This window comes from Zeus faber (assembly GCF_960531495.2).
Source record: "Zeus faber genome assembly, chromosome: 14".
In the NCBI taxonomy this organism is placed as follows: Eukaryota; Metazoa; Chordata; class Actinopteri; order Zeiformes; family Zeidae; genus Zeus; species Zeus faber.
This window is the reverse complement of record NC_137200.1, coordinates 28,297,552-28,311,469: the sequence shown is the minus strand read 5'-3', so window position 1 is coordinate 28,311,469 and position 13,918 is coordinate 28,297,552. Positions and strand designations below refer to the sequence as shown.

At 43.4% G+C, this 13,918-nt stretch overlaps 2 protein-coding genes across 2 annotated transcripts; one reads left to right on the top strand and one right to left on the bottom strand.

Annotated features, from left to right (window-relative positions):
- Positions 1–350: 350 nt before the first annotated feature.
- Positions 351–7,231, top strand: arl10 (ADP-ribosylation factor-like 10; the record flags this gene model as incomplete). Its single annotated transcript, XM_080013592.1, has 4 exons — positions 351–491; positions 2,446–2,626; positions 5,834–6,009; positions 7,076–7,231. 4 exons carry the CDS (start codon positions 351–353, stop codon positions 7,229–7,231), a joined length of 654 nt encoding a protein of 217 aa, XP_079869718.1.
- Positions 7,232–8,189: 958 nt separating this feature from the next.
- Positions 8,190–11,585, bottom strand: nop16 (NOP16 nucleolar protein homolog (yeast)). The gene is made up of 5 exons (XM_080014227.1): positions 11,424–11,585; positions 10,347–10,455; positions 10,170–10,236; positions 9,954–10,060; positions 8,190–9,519 (listed from the first exon to the last, which is right to left on the bottom strand). Exons 1-5 carry the CDS (start codon positions 11,528–11,530, stop codon positions 9,373–9,375), a joined length of 537 nt encoding a protein of 178 aa, XP_079870353.1. The 5' UTR covers positions 11,531–11,585; the 3' UTR covers positions 8,190–9,372.
- Positions 11,586–13,918: the final 2,333 nt, after the last annotated feature.

Sequence of the window (13,918 nt, the reverse complement as noted above, 5' to 3'; positions counted from 1 at the left end):
CTCCAGGACCTATGGCTCTTTACAGGGACAAGGCGGGTCCTTACAGCGGGTGAGGAGGTTCTCCGGGACAGTTGAGGCTTCTCCGGGACGGACCGGGTCTGGAGTTGGAAGGTTCTCCAGGACAGTGATCAGGTCAGAAAATAAACCAGGAGCAACCGGATCTTTACGTAAGGTTCCCCAGAACAGACCGGGCTCCTCAAAGAAGGATCCCCGAGACGGACCGAGTCTCCGGATAGAAGGCTCTCCAGGACGGATCGGGTCTTTACGGAAGGTTCTCAAGGACCATCCGATTCTCTACTGGAGGTTCTCCAGGACCTACCGGCTCCACCTGCCTGCCTCCCCCGGCCCAGATGCACCTCCTCCGCAACATCTCGGTGGCTGTGCGCGCCGCTGTGGCTGCGCTGGGCTCCGCGCTTTTCATCACCCTGAGCTTCTGGTACCAGAGGAGGGTCTGGAGCCCGCAGCCCCGGTACCAGCACCTGGTCCGGGAGGTGAGTTGGGGCTTGTGTCCGGGGTCTGCTGAACCAGGGTGGTCTGGACTGATTGACTGATCGATTGATTGACGGACTGATTTAGTGCAGTTAGTGAATAGAATAATGTAAATAAAATAAAATTAAAATAAAATAAGACTCAAAAACAAAATACAAAGAGGGGATACAAAATAGAAGTGAAGGGAATAGAGTTATGTATATGGGATAAGCTTTTTGCATATACAAATAATATTTGTATATCTAGTCAGGACACTGCACATATTATGTGCAGTGTCCTGACTCCCTCTCACACAACAAACTCCTCCCACACCCTGGATTTTGCTCAGCAGAAGAAGTCAAAATCCTGCTGTCGCTGTGGCCTTTTTTTTCTCGTGTCTGGAGTCCCTCAAGCTGACCAAGCCCGAAAGGCTTCCTTCTTCTGCTTGACGGGCCCTTAACTGCTGGTGTCCACCAGCCAGTTCTTGGGTTGCCGCCATAAGAGGCACCACCTAATAAGAGGCAGAGCTTTTTACCACAGCTCCTTACAACTGCCTCCGCAATAGAGGTTTTGAACCGGAACCATTCTGACTCCATGTCCCCAACCTCCTCCAGAATTTTGGAGAAGCTCTTCCCTAGGAGAGAGTTGAAGTTATTTGGGACAGGTTCCTCCACCAGTCCTTCCCAGCAAACCCTCACTACACAGGCTTACCATGTCGGTCTGGCAGCTTCCCCCTCCATCTGACCCAACACACCACCAGATGGTGATTAGTTGACAGCTCAGCCCCTCTCTTCACCTAAGTGTCCAGAAAAAATTGCCGCAGATCTGCTGAAATGACCACAAAGAGGATTATTGACCTTTGGCCCAAGGTGCTCTGGTGCCAAGTGCACTTAAGAGCATGTTTATGTTTAAACATGGTGTTTGTAATGGACAATCAATGACTAGCACAGAGGTCCAATGACAACCCACCACTCAGATTCAGATCAAGGAGGCCATTCCTCCCAATTAAGCCCCTCCAGGTTCCCTCTTTGTTGCCAACATGAGTGTTGAAGTCTCCCAGTAGGACTATGGATTCAGTGAGTGGGGCCTTCTGCAGAACCCCTCCCACATTCTCCAATAAGGCTGAATACTCTGAACTGTTGTTAGGTACATATACACAAACAGTCAGAGTTTTCCTCTCTGCAACTCTAAGGTACATTGAGGCAACCATCTCATCCACTGGGACAAACTCCAACTGTGCGGCCGCCAGCCGGAGACTAGTGAGTATCCCCACACTCGCCCGGCGCCTCTCAGCCTTGACAACTCCAGAGTTGAGTCCACACCCTATCAAGGAGTTAGGGTCCAGAGCCAACAATGTACGTAGAGGAGAGCCCAACCATATCTAATTGGTATCGCTCGACCTCATGCACTAATTTAGGCTCTTTTTCCTCCCAAGAGAGGTGACAATCCATATACCAAAAGCCAGTTTTCGTTGCCCAAGTCCAGAACATTTGGAACCGCCCCGCCGGTTCCCCTTGCCCGGTGGGCATTGCACCCCACCCCTACCCTAAACCTTGTTGGTGGTGAGCCTTGTAGTCTTGTAGTGAGCATTGTAGTCTTTTCAGGCTGGGCCCGTCTGGGTTACAGGGGCTGCCGTGGCCACCAGGCACTCGCCTGCGAACACCACTCCCAGGCCTGGCTCCAGGAGTGGGTCCCGGTAACCTTGTTCCAGGCAGAGTAAACTTGGTCTTCATGTTCACCATATCATACGAGTGTTGGGATCATGTTTGTCTGGATTCTCACCCCCGATCTGTTAGCCCTGGGAGACCCTACCGGGAGCAGGAAGCTCCTGACAACACAGCTCGCAAGCCCTTCCGCAACAAGGCCACAATTTAGGAAAGGCCAAAAGAACATAACAAAACAATCAATCAGTCGATTTGGATCAGTGAGTCCATTGGAGGGTGTAATTTCTTTGGGTTGTGCCCCCTGCAGGAGCAGGAGCAGGAGGTCCGGACCAAGAGCCAGGTGCTGGTTCTGGGTCTGTGCGGGGCGGGGAAGAGCAGCATGCTGCGGGGCCTGACCCCCGGAGGCGGAGCCAAACCGGATCACTGCCGTCCAACCAGGGGCTTTAACTTCATGAGCTTGGACTTGGCCAACTGCCAGCTCGACTTCCTGGAGAGTAAGACTCCTGACAACTGAAGTTTATTATTATTATTATTATTATTATTATTATTATTATTATTATTATTATTATTATTATTATTATAAGGGGTCCAGCCCCAAATGGGATTGGGGATTGCAACTGTTTCCCATGAACAATGAATTCCCAGTAAGCACGGGTCATAAGCTCATGTTGATTAAGTCCCTACCCTTTGTAAACACCGCCCATCGTAACTACCGGCTATTACTATGGCCTAGTGAGGTCCTGGGATCGGCCCCGACGGAGTCCTCCGTGGCTCTGGCCCGGGCTGCCAAGAAGACGATGAAACTTGACTATCTAGAGGAAGTAAAATCGTAAGTCGGAGCCCTTTGCTATTGCTAATGAAAAATGACATCAGTACTCTATGGATCTCATGGATCCACCGCACTCACAGACAAGATGAATAAAATGTGTATTGGCAGTGCCAACATGCTGTTGTCCAAATTCGATCCAGATCGGTCCATTATTGTGGACTAATTTAGTAAAAACAACTGTATTTTTTGTCATGGCTGCAACATGCGCGTCATAAATATATACGCTTCTGAGCACAACTGACACGCACCAGTAAGTTCTACAAAATAAAAACCCAAAAACATCACTGCCAAAGTTTCTAGACACCCAGAGATATCAATGTATGCAAACTATTTGGTAAATTACTATTCACAATAACCATAAGAAATTACATAACAAGGAACATGTATTTATTGTGTATGTGTTTTGAAATATTTTCATTCTTTTTGTGTTTTTTGTGTGGCCCACTACACACAATCCATTTAATTATGTATCCTCTACAATTGAAGTCAGTTAAAACACTTACCTTTGTTTATTTATTTATAGGTTTATAAAATACATTATTATTGTGAACAATACACACACACAGCGTTACAATATTAAAATACAGACCCCAAAAAAACAATGTAAATTCGATTTGGATGTGTCGCCTAAATTAAAAAATGGATAACAAACAAGGTAAAAATAAAAATAAAAATGTAAAAAAAACAAAACATGAAGGTGGTGCTGAGAAGCTGAAGGAAAAGAGACATTTTCAAGCAGATGCAGCAAAATGCTGCAATAAGTATCACATTGACAAATGATTGGTTTGGGCTGCTAGTAGCAGCTCCACCAGCACCAGTGGAGACCGCATCTGATGGATGGTGTGGGTGGGACCAGAATTCATAGCATCAATGATCCATTCAAATATATCAATGTATTAAAAATAAAATCACAAATGTGGTGTGTACTTACACGGTGTGTATAGCCACTGGGCTTGTATGTAACATGTACACTATAATACATTTGTTTTTACTCAAGGGCTCAGGTGAGAGGATTACTTTATTTGAGGAAAGCTAGATTTGTTTTTTTAAATTAAAATTGGTGGGTTGTTATTTAGTTATGTGCTTGCATAGAAATTCACCAGAAAGCAGGATAAAGGTCTCCTGGGCGAGGACCCCCAGACCCCCCTGACTAATGCTCTGTCAATGGAGGGGGGCTGGCCAGGATCGAAGTCCGAGGCTGCGGCTGCCGAGCCTTTCTGTTGCTCAGGGGCATTGTGATACTTTTCTGATCCCGTTCTCCAGCATCAATGTGGGAACACTGTCGTGCACGTGCGAAACATCACAAGCACAAGTACAAGCACGCACGCACACACTGTGATAATTAAGTTTGGCAATGCAGGTTGGGAATTTGTACTCAACCTGCAGATTACTTCTGTCATGAATGCAATGGCACAAAAACCCTCTGTTGTGTGGAGCCTGCTGACACCACAATTAAAAAACAAAACAGAGCACAAACAATAATTAGACGGTAATTATGGATGCTCTACCGTTTTCTCCCATTTCAGATCAATCATATATGAATTATATAAATATAAATCCATTATTTGATCTCATCAGGGACATCAGGGCCTGGCAATAAAAACAGAATTAGAATAGAAATAAAAAAACAATTAATAACTGTGAAATTTTGTGTGGTAGAGAAACTTAACGTTGCAGTATACTGCTCTGCCATGTAAAATAATAATACATTTAGAAGAAAATAAATGACTGTGGAAAATACTGTGAATATATTTCCTCAGTCAGAACAGAAAAGTTTCACAGTCAAACAACGTGAAGTCGACTTTTCCCTCCACATTTCACTCTGTTGGAGCAGTAATTCTCCACCTTTTCCCACATCCAGGAGTTTGATCCGTTTGATTTGGTTTAGTCTAGATCCAAATCTGGGATCAATATGTTAGATTTGATTGAGCGTCTACTCTAGTTAGGGAGATAACGGGATCCAAACAGTCGCTATTTGACATTCTGCAACGTTGCTAAAATCTTGGTAATTAAATAACTATTATAATGAAATGAAATAACTTCATAATTTTGTTGCTAGGTACCCCCTTGAACCTCTGGAACAACCCCCTGGGGGGCCCGGGACCTAATGTTGAGAGCCACTGCATTAGAGAATGAACAACATTTTCGATCGTAGTTTCACTGTTATCTGGAAATAAAATAGTGGTCAAGGTTTTAACTATTCATCATTTTGCTGATGGGGACCCCCTGGAACCATTTGGAGGGACCGCCCGGGGGGCCCCCAACCCCACTTTGAGAACCCCTGCTCCAAATGATCCTGAACTCCTGTTTCACCCCGGATATGGTCATAACATTGGTCCTGCAGCACAGCAGCGTGTAAATAGCGGGTTTACTTTCCCCCAACTCGCACCAGGCTAAATTGCATCACCGTCCAGTTGCCTAGCAACTGTCTCCATTAGCCTGATGGAGGCATCGCTGGGACGACAGGAAGGGAAGAGGATTAGAGACGACATTAGTTTAGATTATGTGTGAAGTTCTGCCGTTCTCTACTGGAACTAAACTAAATTCACAATAATCTATCGATCAAATTCTGTAATCATGTAATCATGTAATCATGTAAATACGGTGGTCTGAATATGTATATCTAAATATATACTTAAGACTGTTTTATTGTTTATTGTTGGTGATCTAGCAAGCACGCTAGCCAGTCATATGGTTCTAGCACTGGTTCCAACTTCCTCACCGAGGAGAGGTGGATAACTCCAGGTTACCTCTGCTTTGTGACGTACGGATCTCAAACCTCCCTGGTGTGACCGAGGACTTGGACAACGACAACGACAACACCGCGATTACGTCATAAGCTCAACAATTGTTGTTGTAATGTGTTTTGCAGTCGGCGGCGGCGAGGAGCTGCGGAGGTACTGGCCCGACTACGTGAGGAAGACCGAGGTCCTGGTCTACGTGGTCGATTCCTCCGACCGACGGCGCCTCCCACTGGCCAGGTCGGAGCTGCAGCGCCTCCTGCAGGTGGATCCGCAGCTTCCTGTGGTGGTTCTGGGGAACAAGCAGGTAAAGGGCGCCCGGGGCGCACCGGTCTCACTGACGCCCCCTGCAGGACTGTGGCGTGACGATGTAAAGCTGTGCCTCCCGAGCGTGTCGCCCAGTGAGACCCGGCGTCGAGGAGTGAGACTGGGCTGCGTGGAGGTTCCACCTCAGCACAAACTGGGTTAGACGTCACACCAGTCACTAGTCAAGTTCAAGTACCATCACTTGCCAAAAGCTGCACCTAGTGCAGTGTTTCTGAGCCTTTTTCTTCCACGTCACACTTTTTACAATGAAATACTCCCACAGCGACGCCACAATCCTATTAACCAGTAAAAACATCACAATGAAATGTTCAAATTGAATCGAAATTGTGACCCTAAAATCGAAAGTCAAATCGAATCGTGGATTTGGGGAATCATGACACCCCTATTAGTCGCAGCAATTGCACCAATGTCAACAATGTGATCAATTGAGGACAGTTCAATCAAACGTGGCTATAAATGCACTGCTGGTTGTTAAAGGAGAATAAAACAAAGCGCAGCGCCTCCGGCTGCTTCCACAAAGGACGTGGTGCGCATTGCGCCCTAAACTCCATTGGTGTGTATTAGTTGCTCTGCACCCAGCAAAGCTGTGCACGGACCTCCACGCAGCGCCGGGCAAAAGTCCCTGCACTGAATGCAGCGCACACTGCGTCCTGTCTGAAAGCGGCTTCAGTCATACCCTGCAATATACCAATTTGGATGATGATGTCACAATGCACTTTGCTCCACTACTTCCGGAACCTTGCGCTCATTCAGAAAAACGTTGGCCTAACTCCTCCTACAGATGTGGACCACAGCCACAATACATTTATTAGTTTGGGCTCCGAGGGTTTTACGGTTTCTGAGCACCAGACACTTTCAATGGAGGATAATAATAATAATAATAATAATAATAATAATAATAATAATAATAATTAATTGGAACAAAAACAATAGGGCTCCCGCACTTCGTGCAGGACCCCTAATAATAATAAGCACAATTCTACAAGTTTCAGACATTTTAGTGGTTAACAGGATGGTGGTGTGCTCCTGCTCCTCTCCTCTTCCAGGACCAGCCTGACGCTCTGAGCGTCTCTGAGCTCCACGACGCTCTGTCCCTGGGCTCCGTCTCTGAGGAGAGGCGGCTCTTCCTGCTCGCCACCCAACTGAGGAGCTCCCACCACAGCCTGCAGACATTCCAGGACCTCCTCCTCCAGCTCCTCTGACCTCCTGCTCCAGCTCCTCTGACCTCCTGCTGTCCATCCAGCTGAGAGCCTCCACCCACAGCCTGCAGACCTTCTAGGACCTCCTCTTGCTGCTCCTCTGACCTCTTGCTCCAGCTCCTCTGGCCTCCTGCTGGGCGCCCAGCTGAGGCGCTCCCACTACAGCCTGTAGACCTTCCAGGACCTCCTCCTCCAGCTCCCCTTACCTCCTCAGAGGTCTATTTTGGGTTCTGTTTTATTCTGTTTTCTATTCTATTAACATTCAGTTAAACTGCGTGGATTAATCATTGTGATTTTAAAATCAATTCACTGCCAGTTTAACAATCTACTATGAACATGTGGTGGGCCGCATTGGATTGTCTGGCGGGCTGCATGTGGCCCACGGGCCAGTGGTTTGAATGTTTTTGGTGATATTTTAATGTGTTGAGATGTTCTGTAATGTGTGTTTTTCCTGATTCCCATGAGTTAAAATGTGCTTAAATGTGTTAATATATGTTTAAATGTGTTAATATAAGTTAAAATGAATTGAAAAAGTGTTTAAAATGTGTTTGAAAATAAAGTTGGGAGAAACAAAGGTTCTTTGTTTGAACACGATGAGTCAAGTTTCAGTTTGAGTTTCAGTGAATCAGCCTGATGCTAAAAGTGTTTCCTCGGAGAAGTGACTTTGACTTTCTTATCTTATCTGGAGACTTTCCTGGAATGTGGGTTAACGTCTTAAGGAACATAAAGGATTATAAATCCTTCAAAATGAAAGGAAAGCACTGTGTGTGCAAAAGAAAAAAGGAAATTAAGGAAGCTTTGTTAGAAATGTACTGACGAATACATGCTACTGCACCAGGGAAGGACTTCCCAGGGGCAAACCATGCTTGGTTGAGCTGGTAAAGCCACCCCGTTAACAAAAATAAGTCAAATACAAAACAAAGATTTATTAAAGCATTTTACTTTTTTTTTTTTTCCCTTATAACGTTTTGTGCTGTGAATTTACAACATTGACATGATTTTAGGAATCAACTGAAAATGACCTAAACTGTTACGGGAATCATCTTGATAATTACGTGGGAGTTATGACTATCAATGAGAGAAATAATGAAAAATTCTCAGAGAATTCTGAAAACATAAATTGTGTTCAATATTTACCTATTGTTATTCAAAAACATTTACAAACTGCATTTTTCCTTTTTATAGTGTTTATAGTATTTCATTGCCTTCAATTAATTTAAATGAATAGCTAGTTGGGTTGCAAGTTGTGAATGAAAAGTTCTTTATAGAGGTTTTTGTTTTCATTATATAAATTCATATTTAATATTTTCATAGTTTGAGAAGCTGCAGATTGAGCACCGTGTTAATCTTCTATTGACCAATAAAGCTTTTAAAGTTGATTGGAGTAAAAAGTGAAAGATAACGAGAAACCGATTGTATTCTCAGTGGAAAGAGTGAAAGATAAAGATGAAAGAAATAAAGTTATTTATATTCAGAGAAGTGGAGTTCCCTATCGAAAATGATTATTAAAATCATCGAAATGAATGATCTCAAGTCCCAAACGCAAGTAAGTCCAAATTTCTTTTTCTGATTAATTTCTAGTCAGGAACAGAAACTGAGTTATCTCAACTCCTTCCAGAATCCAAAGGGGCAGATTCCACTGTTTCATCAAATTAAAGAAACAGACCAAACATGTTCAGAACCGCTTCACTCCGTCAGAATCAATGTTGAAATGACGTTTCTGAAGTTGATCTCAGGTTTTACAAAATTAATTTACACATTTTTTGGGTTCAGATCACATCAGAAACAACCTGAACATGAAAACAATACAATATTGTTACCAGGATATATCATCATCCTCATCATGACTCATCAGCGCTGCTCTCATTCAATTCTCATCCTTCCTGACTGCACTGTTTTAGCTGCGGAAACACCTGAATTTCCAACACGGGGCTGGATTAAGTTTCATAGTCTTAAGGAAAAAATCAAACACAGCGTGTAAACGTCTGTGTCGGCTGAGCAGACGACCCGCGGGTTTGAGGATTTTGATTGTCCCGAGTTCCCCAAGTTCATTATCCCCCCTTCCCTCGGAACTTTGACGCTCCGCAGCCCTGGAGAACCGGAAGGGGTCCTGGGAGGGGAGGGGCTCAAGCAGGGGCGTGGCATCATGAGGGCGGAGCCTGCTTGGCGGTCCGCAGGGACCGCATGAAGGCGGCGAAGTGCGCGGCGTGGCAGCGCTTGTACTCGTTGACCTTCCTCCGGATCTGATTGGGCGTGTCCTGGTAGTAGTTCTGCTCGTCCCGAGCCATCGCCTACGGCAACACAAGAGATGTTTTTATTTGTTCATTTTCCCCATCACCACTGAGAGCACAGGCGTCTTTACCTCCTAAACTGTCAAGGACTTTGGGGTCATTCCGGACAATTCTCTATCCTCCTTTACTCAAACGTGTTAATACATTCACAAACTCAACCAACGCTACTTGCTCCTGGAGTAGGTTTAGCGGTGACTGACATACAGTGGTTTGATACAAGGAAAATGCACTTACTGTAAGTCATGTTGGACGCAAAGATAATACAATAAAATATTATATAATAAAACAATACAATTTTATGTTATATAATAAAATATTTAAAAATATAGTATATAATATTATACAATACAATATAATAATACAATAGAATTTAATATACTAGAATATCATTTAATACAATATAATAAGTTCATATAATATAACTAAACTCTCACCTTATAGTCCTCTCCGTGCTCTCGGACCATGTGCTGCACGTAGCTGATCAAATCGTTGGACAGCGTCTTGTCGTCGTCATAGGGGAGGTTGGCCTCGGCTTCCATCTCTGATCCGAACAACAGCGCAGACAAACAGCTCAGGATCCGCGGTGACGTTTTGGTGTTCACATAAATAGTGCGAGTCACAGAATAATAACATTCAAAAAGGGGCCTTACGCCTCACGACGTAGGGCTTGATCACGACCGGAGCCGTGGCTTTTTTCCCTTTGCCCTTCGAGAAGCTCTGAAAGGAGAGGTACAAAATAACGAGTTTAGCAGGAAACCTTAAAATGTGATGAGCAGAATGTAGCCGGTGACACCAGGAAAAGAAAGTAAACATCTCCAGGGGGTCACCTGCTTAGTGGTGATGGGCAGGATGTGTTTGGGGTCGCAGGCCAGGCCCATGTCCTGCAGGTTCATGGAGCTGGACTTGTAGTCGCTCCAGGCGTTTCGAATGTGGGAACTGGAGGAAACAACCGATCACGCGGTGAGAGGACGATCAATTCATCAAACGCAGTAAGTGACTGGTCACAAAAAGGAGAGACCCACGCTGAGATAGACAGTGCAACAGACAGACAGATAAACAGACAGTATGACAGACAGACAGATAAACAAACAGTATAACAGACAGATAAAAGACAGTACAACAGACAGACATAAGCAGACTGCATAACAGACAGCCAGATTAACAGACAGTACAACAGACAGACATAAGCAGACTGCATAACAGACAGCCAGATTAACAGACAGTACAACAGACAGCCAGTATAACAGACAGAGAGTATAACAGACAGCCAGTATAACAGACAGAGAGTATAACAGACAGACAGATAAAAGACAGTATAACAGACAGACAGATAAACGGACAGTATAACCGACAGACAGTATAACAGGCAGTATAACAGACAGACAGTATAACAGGCAGTATAACAGACAGACAGTATAACAGACAGACAGATAAACAGGCAGTATAACAGACAGACAGTATAACAGGCAGTATAACAGACAGACAGTATAACAGGCAGTATAACAGACAGACAGTATAACAGGCAGTATAACAGACAGACAGTATAACAGACAGATAAACAGGCAGTATAACAGACAGACAGTATAACAGGCAGTATAACAGACAGACAGTATAACAGCAGTATAACAGACAGACAGTATAACAGGCAGTATAACAGACAGACAGATAAACAGGCAGTATAACAGACAGACAGATAAACAGGCAGTATAACAGACAGACAGTATAACAGGCAGTATAACAGACAGACAGTATAACAGGCAGTATAACAGACAGATAAACAGGCAGTATAACAGACAGACAGTATAACAGGCAGTATAACAGACAGACAGTATAACAGGCAGTATAACAGACAGACGGTATAACAGAGTAACAGGCAGCTAATAAACAGTAGCAGTGTTCCTCACTCGTCTATCCGGGGCCTGTGCTTCTTCCTCAGCTGAGTCTTCATCTTCTTTCTGTCCTTGTTGTAATCAAACTTCTTCCTGCGGCTCGACTGTTTGGTTTTCACCATTTTGGCGGCGGCTCCAACTGCTTCGAGCTTCAGAGTCTTCACGGCCCCACCACGCGGCACGTGCAACAACAGGAAGTGAAGGACGCTGCTTCCGGTGGCGTGGGACGCCTCCTACTTCCTCCTTCCGCTTGGTCCGCTACCGCCGCCCACTGGACTGGAGCGACAGGAAAAAAAAAAAAAAAAATATATATATATAAAAATTTTAAGCAACACTGTGTCACCTTTTGACCTAAAATGAGAGCTTTGGAATCATTTTGATGGTACACTGAGTTGAAAAACGGAGAATGGCACCTCTTTTAGCCCCGCAAAGGCCTGTTCTTGCGCCATTTAACTTCCGTGTTTGGGTTCGATGCCACCAGCCTGCTGGGCTTCACAGCGCTACGTCACTTCCTTGACGCTTGGCTGCGGTGATTACTTTTTTTTTTTTGTCTGGTAAAATTGATATTTAGAAAAAAAAAAGAAAAAAAAAGAAACGATCAATGATAAACTTGCCGGTCACAATGCCGGGCACAAATGCTGATAGAAAACACAGCCGCCGGCCCTGACTTTCACCGCGGGGCTGGTTCCGCCCCCTGCCCCGCCCATGCGAGTCGATCTGCACAGGCCGAGCACATCTGGTACCCACGCCGCACCCTCTTTTCCCCTTGAAATAAGATATTTTCGGGACACCGGTCCGAGTTTTACGACGGTGGCGTAAGGGTGCAACTGCACTCAGAAGCGGTGGGAGCGCCAAATACCAAATACCAAAAGTTACATAGTGCTGCTTCAACCAAATATAATAAAATATGAACGATAATAATTCTAGCAGAGAATAAATATCTCATATATACTGTATATATATATATATATATATATATATATATATATATATATATATATATATATATATACATATATATATAGAGAGGGGGGGGGCTCCGCTCCTTCGGTAGAAAACTATATAAAAGAAGCGTGCACCTCCTACACATGGCCTCTAGATGGCGCAGCTGCAATAATTGTTTTAGGATTTTAAGAAATTTTAATTTAACAGTTAAAACATTTTCGTCAAATGGGAGTAAATGTTAGAAAATAAAATATAGATAGATAGATAGATAGATAGATAGATAGTTAGATAGATAGATAGATAGATAGATAGATAGATAGATAGATAGATAGATAGATAGATAGATAGATAGATAGATAGATAGATAGATAGATAGATAGATAAATGGATAGATAGATAGATAGATAGATAGATAGATAGATAGATAGATAGATAGATAGATAGATAGATAGTTAGACTGATAGACAGATAGATTGATAGATAGATAGATAGATAGATAGATAGATAGATAGATAGTTAGATAGTTAGATAGATAGATAGATAGATAGATAGATAGATAGATAGTTAGATAGTTAGATAGATAGATAGATAGATAGATAGATAGATAGATAGTTAGATAGTTAGATAGATAGATAGATAGATTGATGGATAGATGGATAGATTGATAGATAGATGGATAGAAAGAGATTTTTTAAGTCAACAGTGTTACAATAAAACAGGATTAAATCAGTTAAAACAATGTAAATGGAAAAAAAACGTATCGCTCATCTTCACCCTGATTATTATTCAGATATTTAAATAAATGTTACTGAATATTATATTGTTTGTGGAAACAACAGCGGCAATTATTAAAAAAAAAAAAAAAAAAACGCAAATACCTTAAAAATAGAATAATAGAATCAAAAAAATAGAATAATACACATCGTAGGATAAAAAAAAAAACAAGCAAATAAAATTCAACACGTCAAAACAACACGCCCTACAGGTAGGATGGTTGTCTTTTTATAAACACTATATTTTTAGATGTAGATATCTTTTATTATTATTATTATTATTATTATTATTATTATTATTATTATTATATATATATATATATATATATATTATATGAACTTGATCATGTATTAAATAACGCGCACAGAGGATGATCCTTATTGGCTGAAGTGGGCGGGGCCTCGGCGGAGCAGCAAGTTGCCTCGGATCAGAAGCAGAAGTTCTCATCACTTCCCTCCGAGCGGATCCATCCATCACACCGGCCCTTCCTGGAAGCCGCCGCCGGCCAGGGCTGCAGCTCAGCGGGGTGGAGGAGCTCTCGGAGGCCGGCACGGTGGAGCTCAGCTCAGAATGGAGCTGGAGAACATAGTGGCCAACACGGTGCTGCTGAAGGCCAGGGAGGGTGAGACTGTCTGTCTGTCGCACTGTCGAACTGTCTGCCTCTCTGTCTGTGCATTTGTTTGTCTGTTTTGTTTTTTTATTTATTTAATGATATGTCTGTCCGTCCAACTGTCTGTCTCTGTATTTATGTCTGTCTGCCTGTCCGTCTCACTGTCTATTTAGGCTTTCGG

Bases quoted from the DNA above. Each gene is read 5' to 3' on its own strand.
- nop16 (XM_080014227.1), bottom strand. From the start codon at position 11,530: ATGGTGAAAACCAAACAGTCGAGCCGCAGGAAGAAGTTTGATTACAAC. The intron at 10,456-11,423 runs GTGAGGAACACT...TGTTTCCTCCAG, and splicing joins CACAGGCCCCGGATAGACGA to TTCCCACATTCGAAACGCCT. The intron at 10,061-10,169 runs GTAAGGCCCCTT...TGTTCGGATCAG, and splicing joins CAAGCCCTACGTCGTGAGGC to AGATGGAAGCCGAGGCCAAC.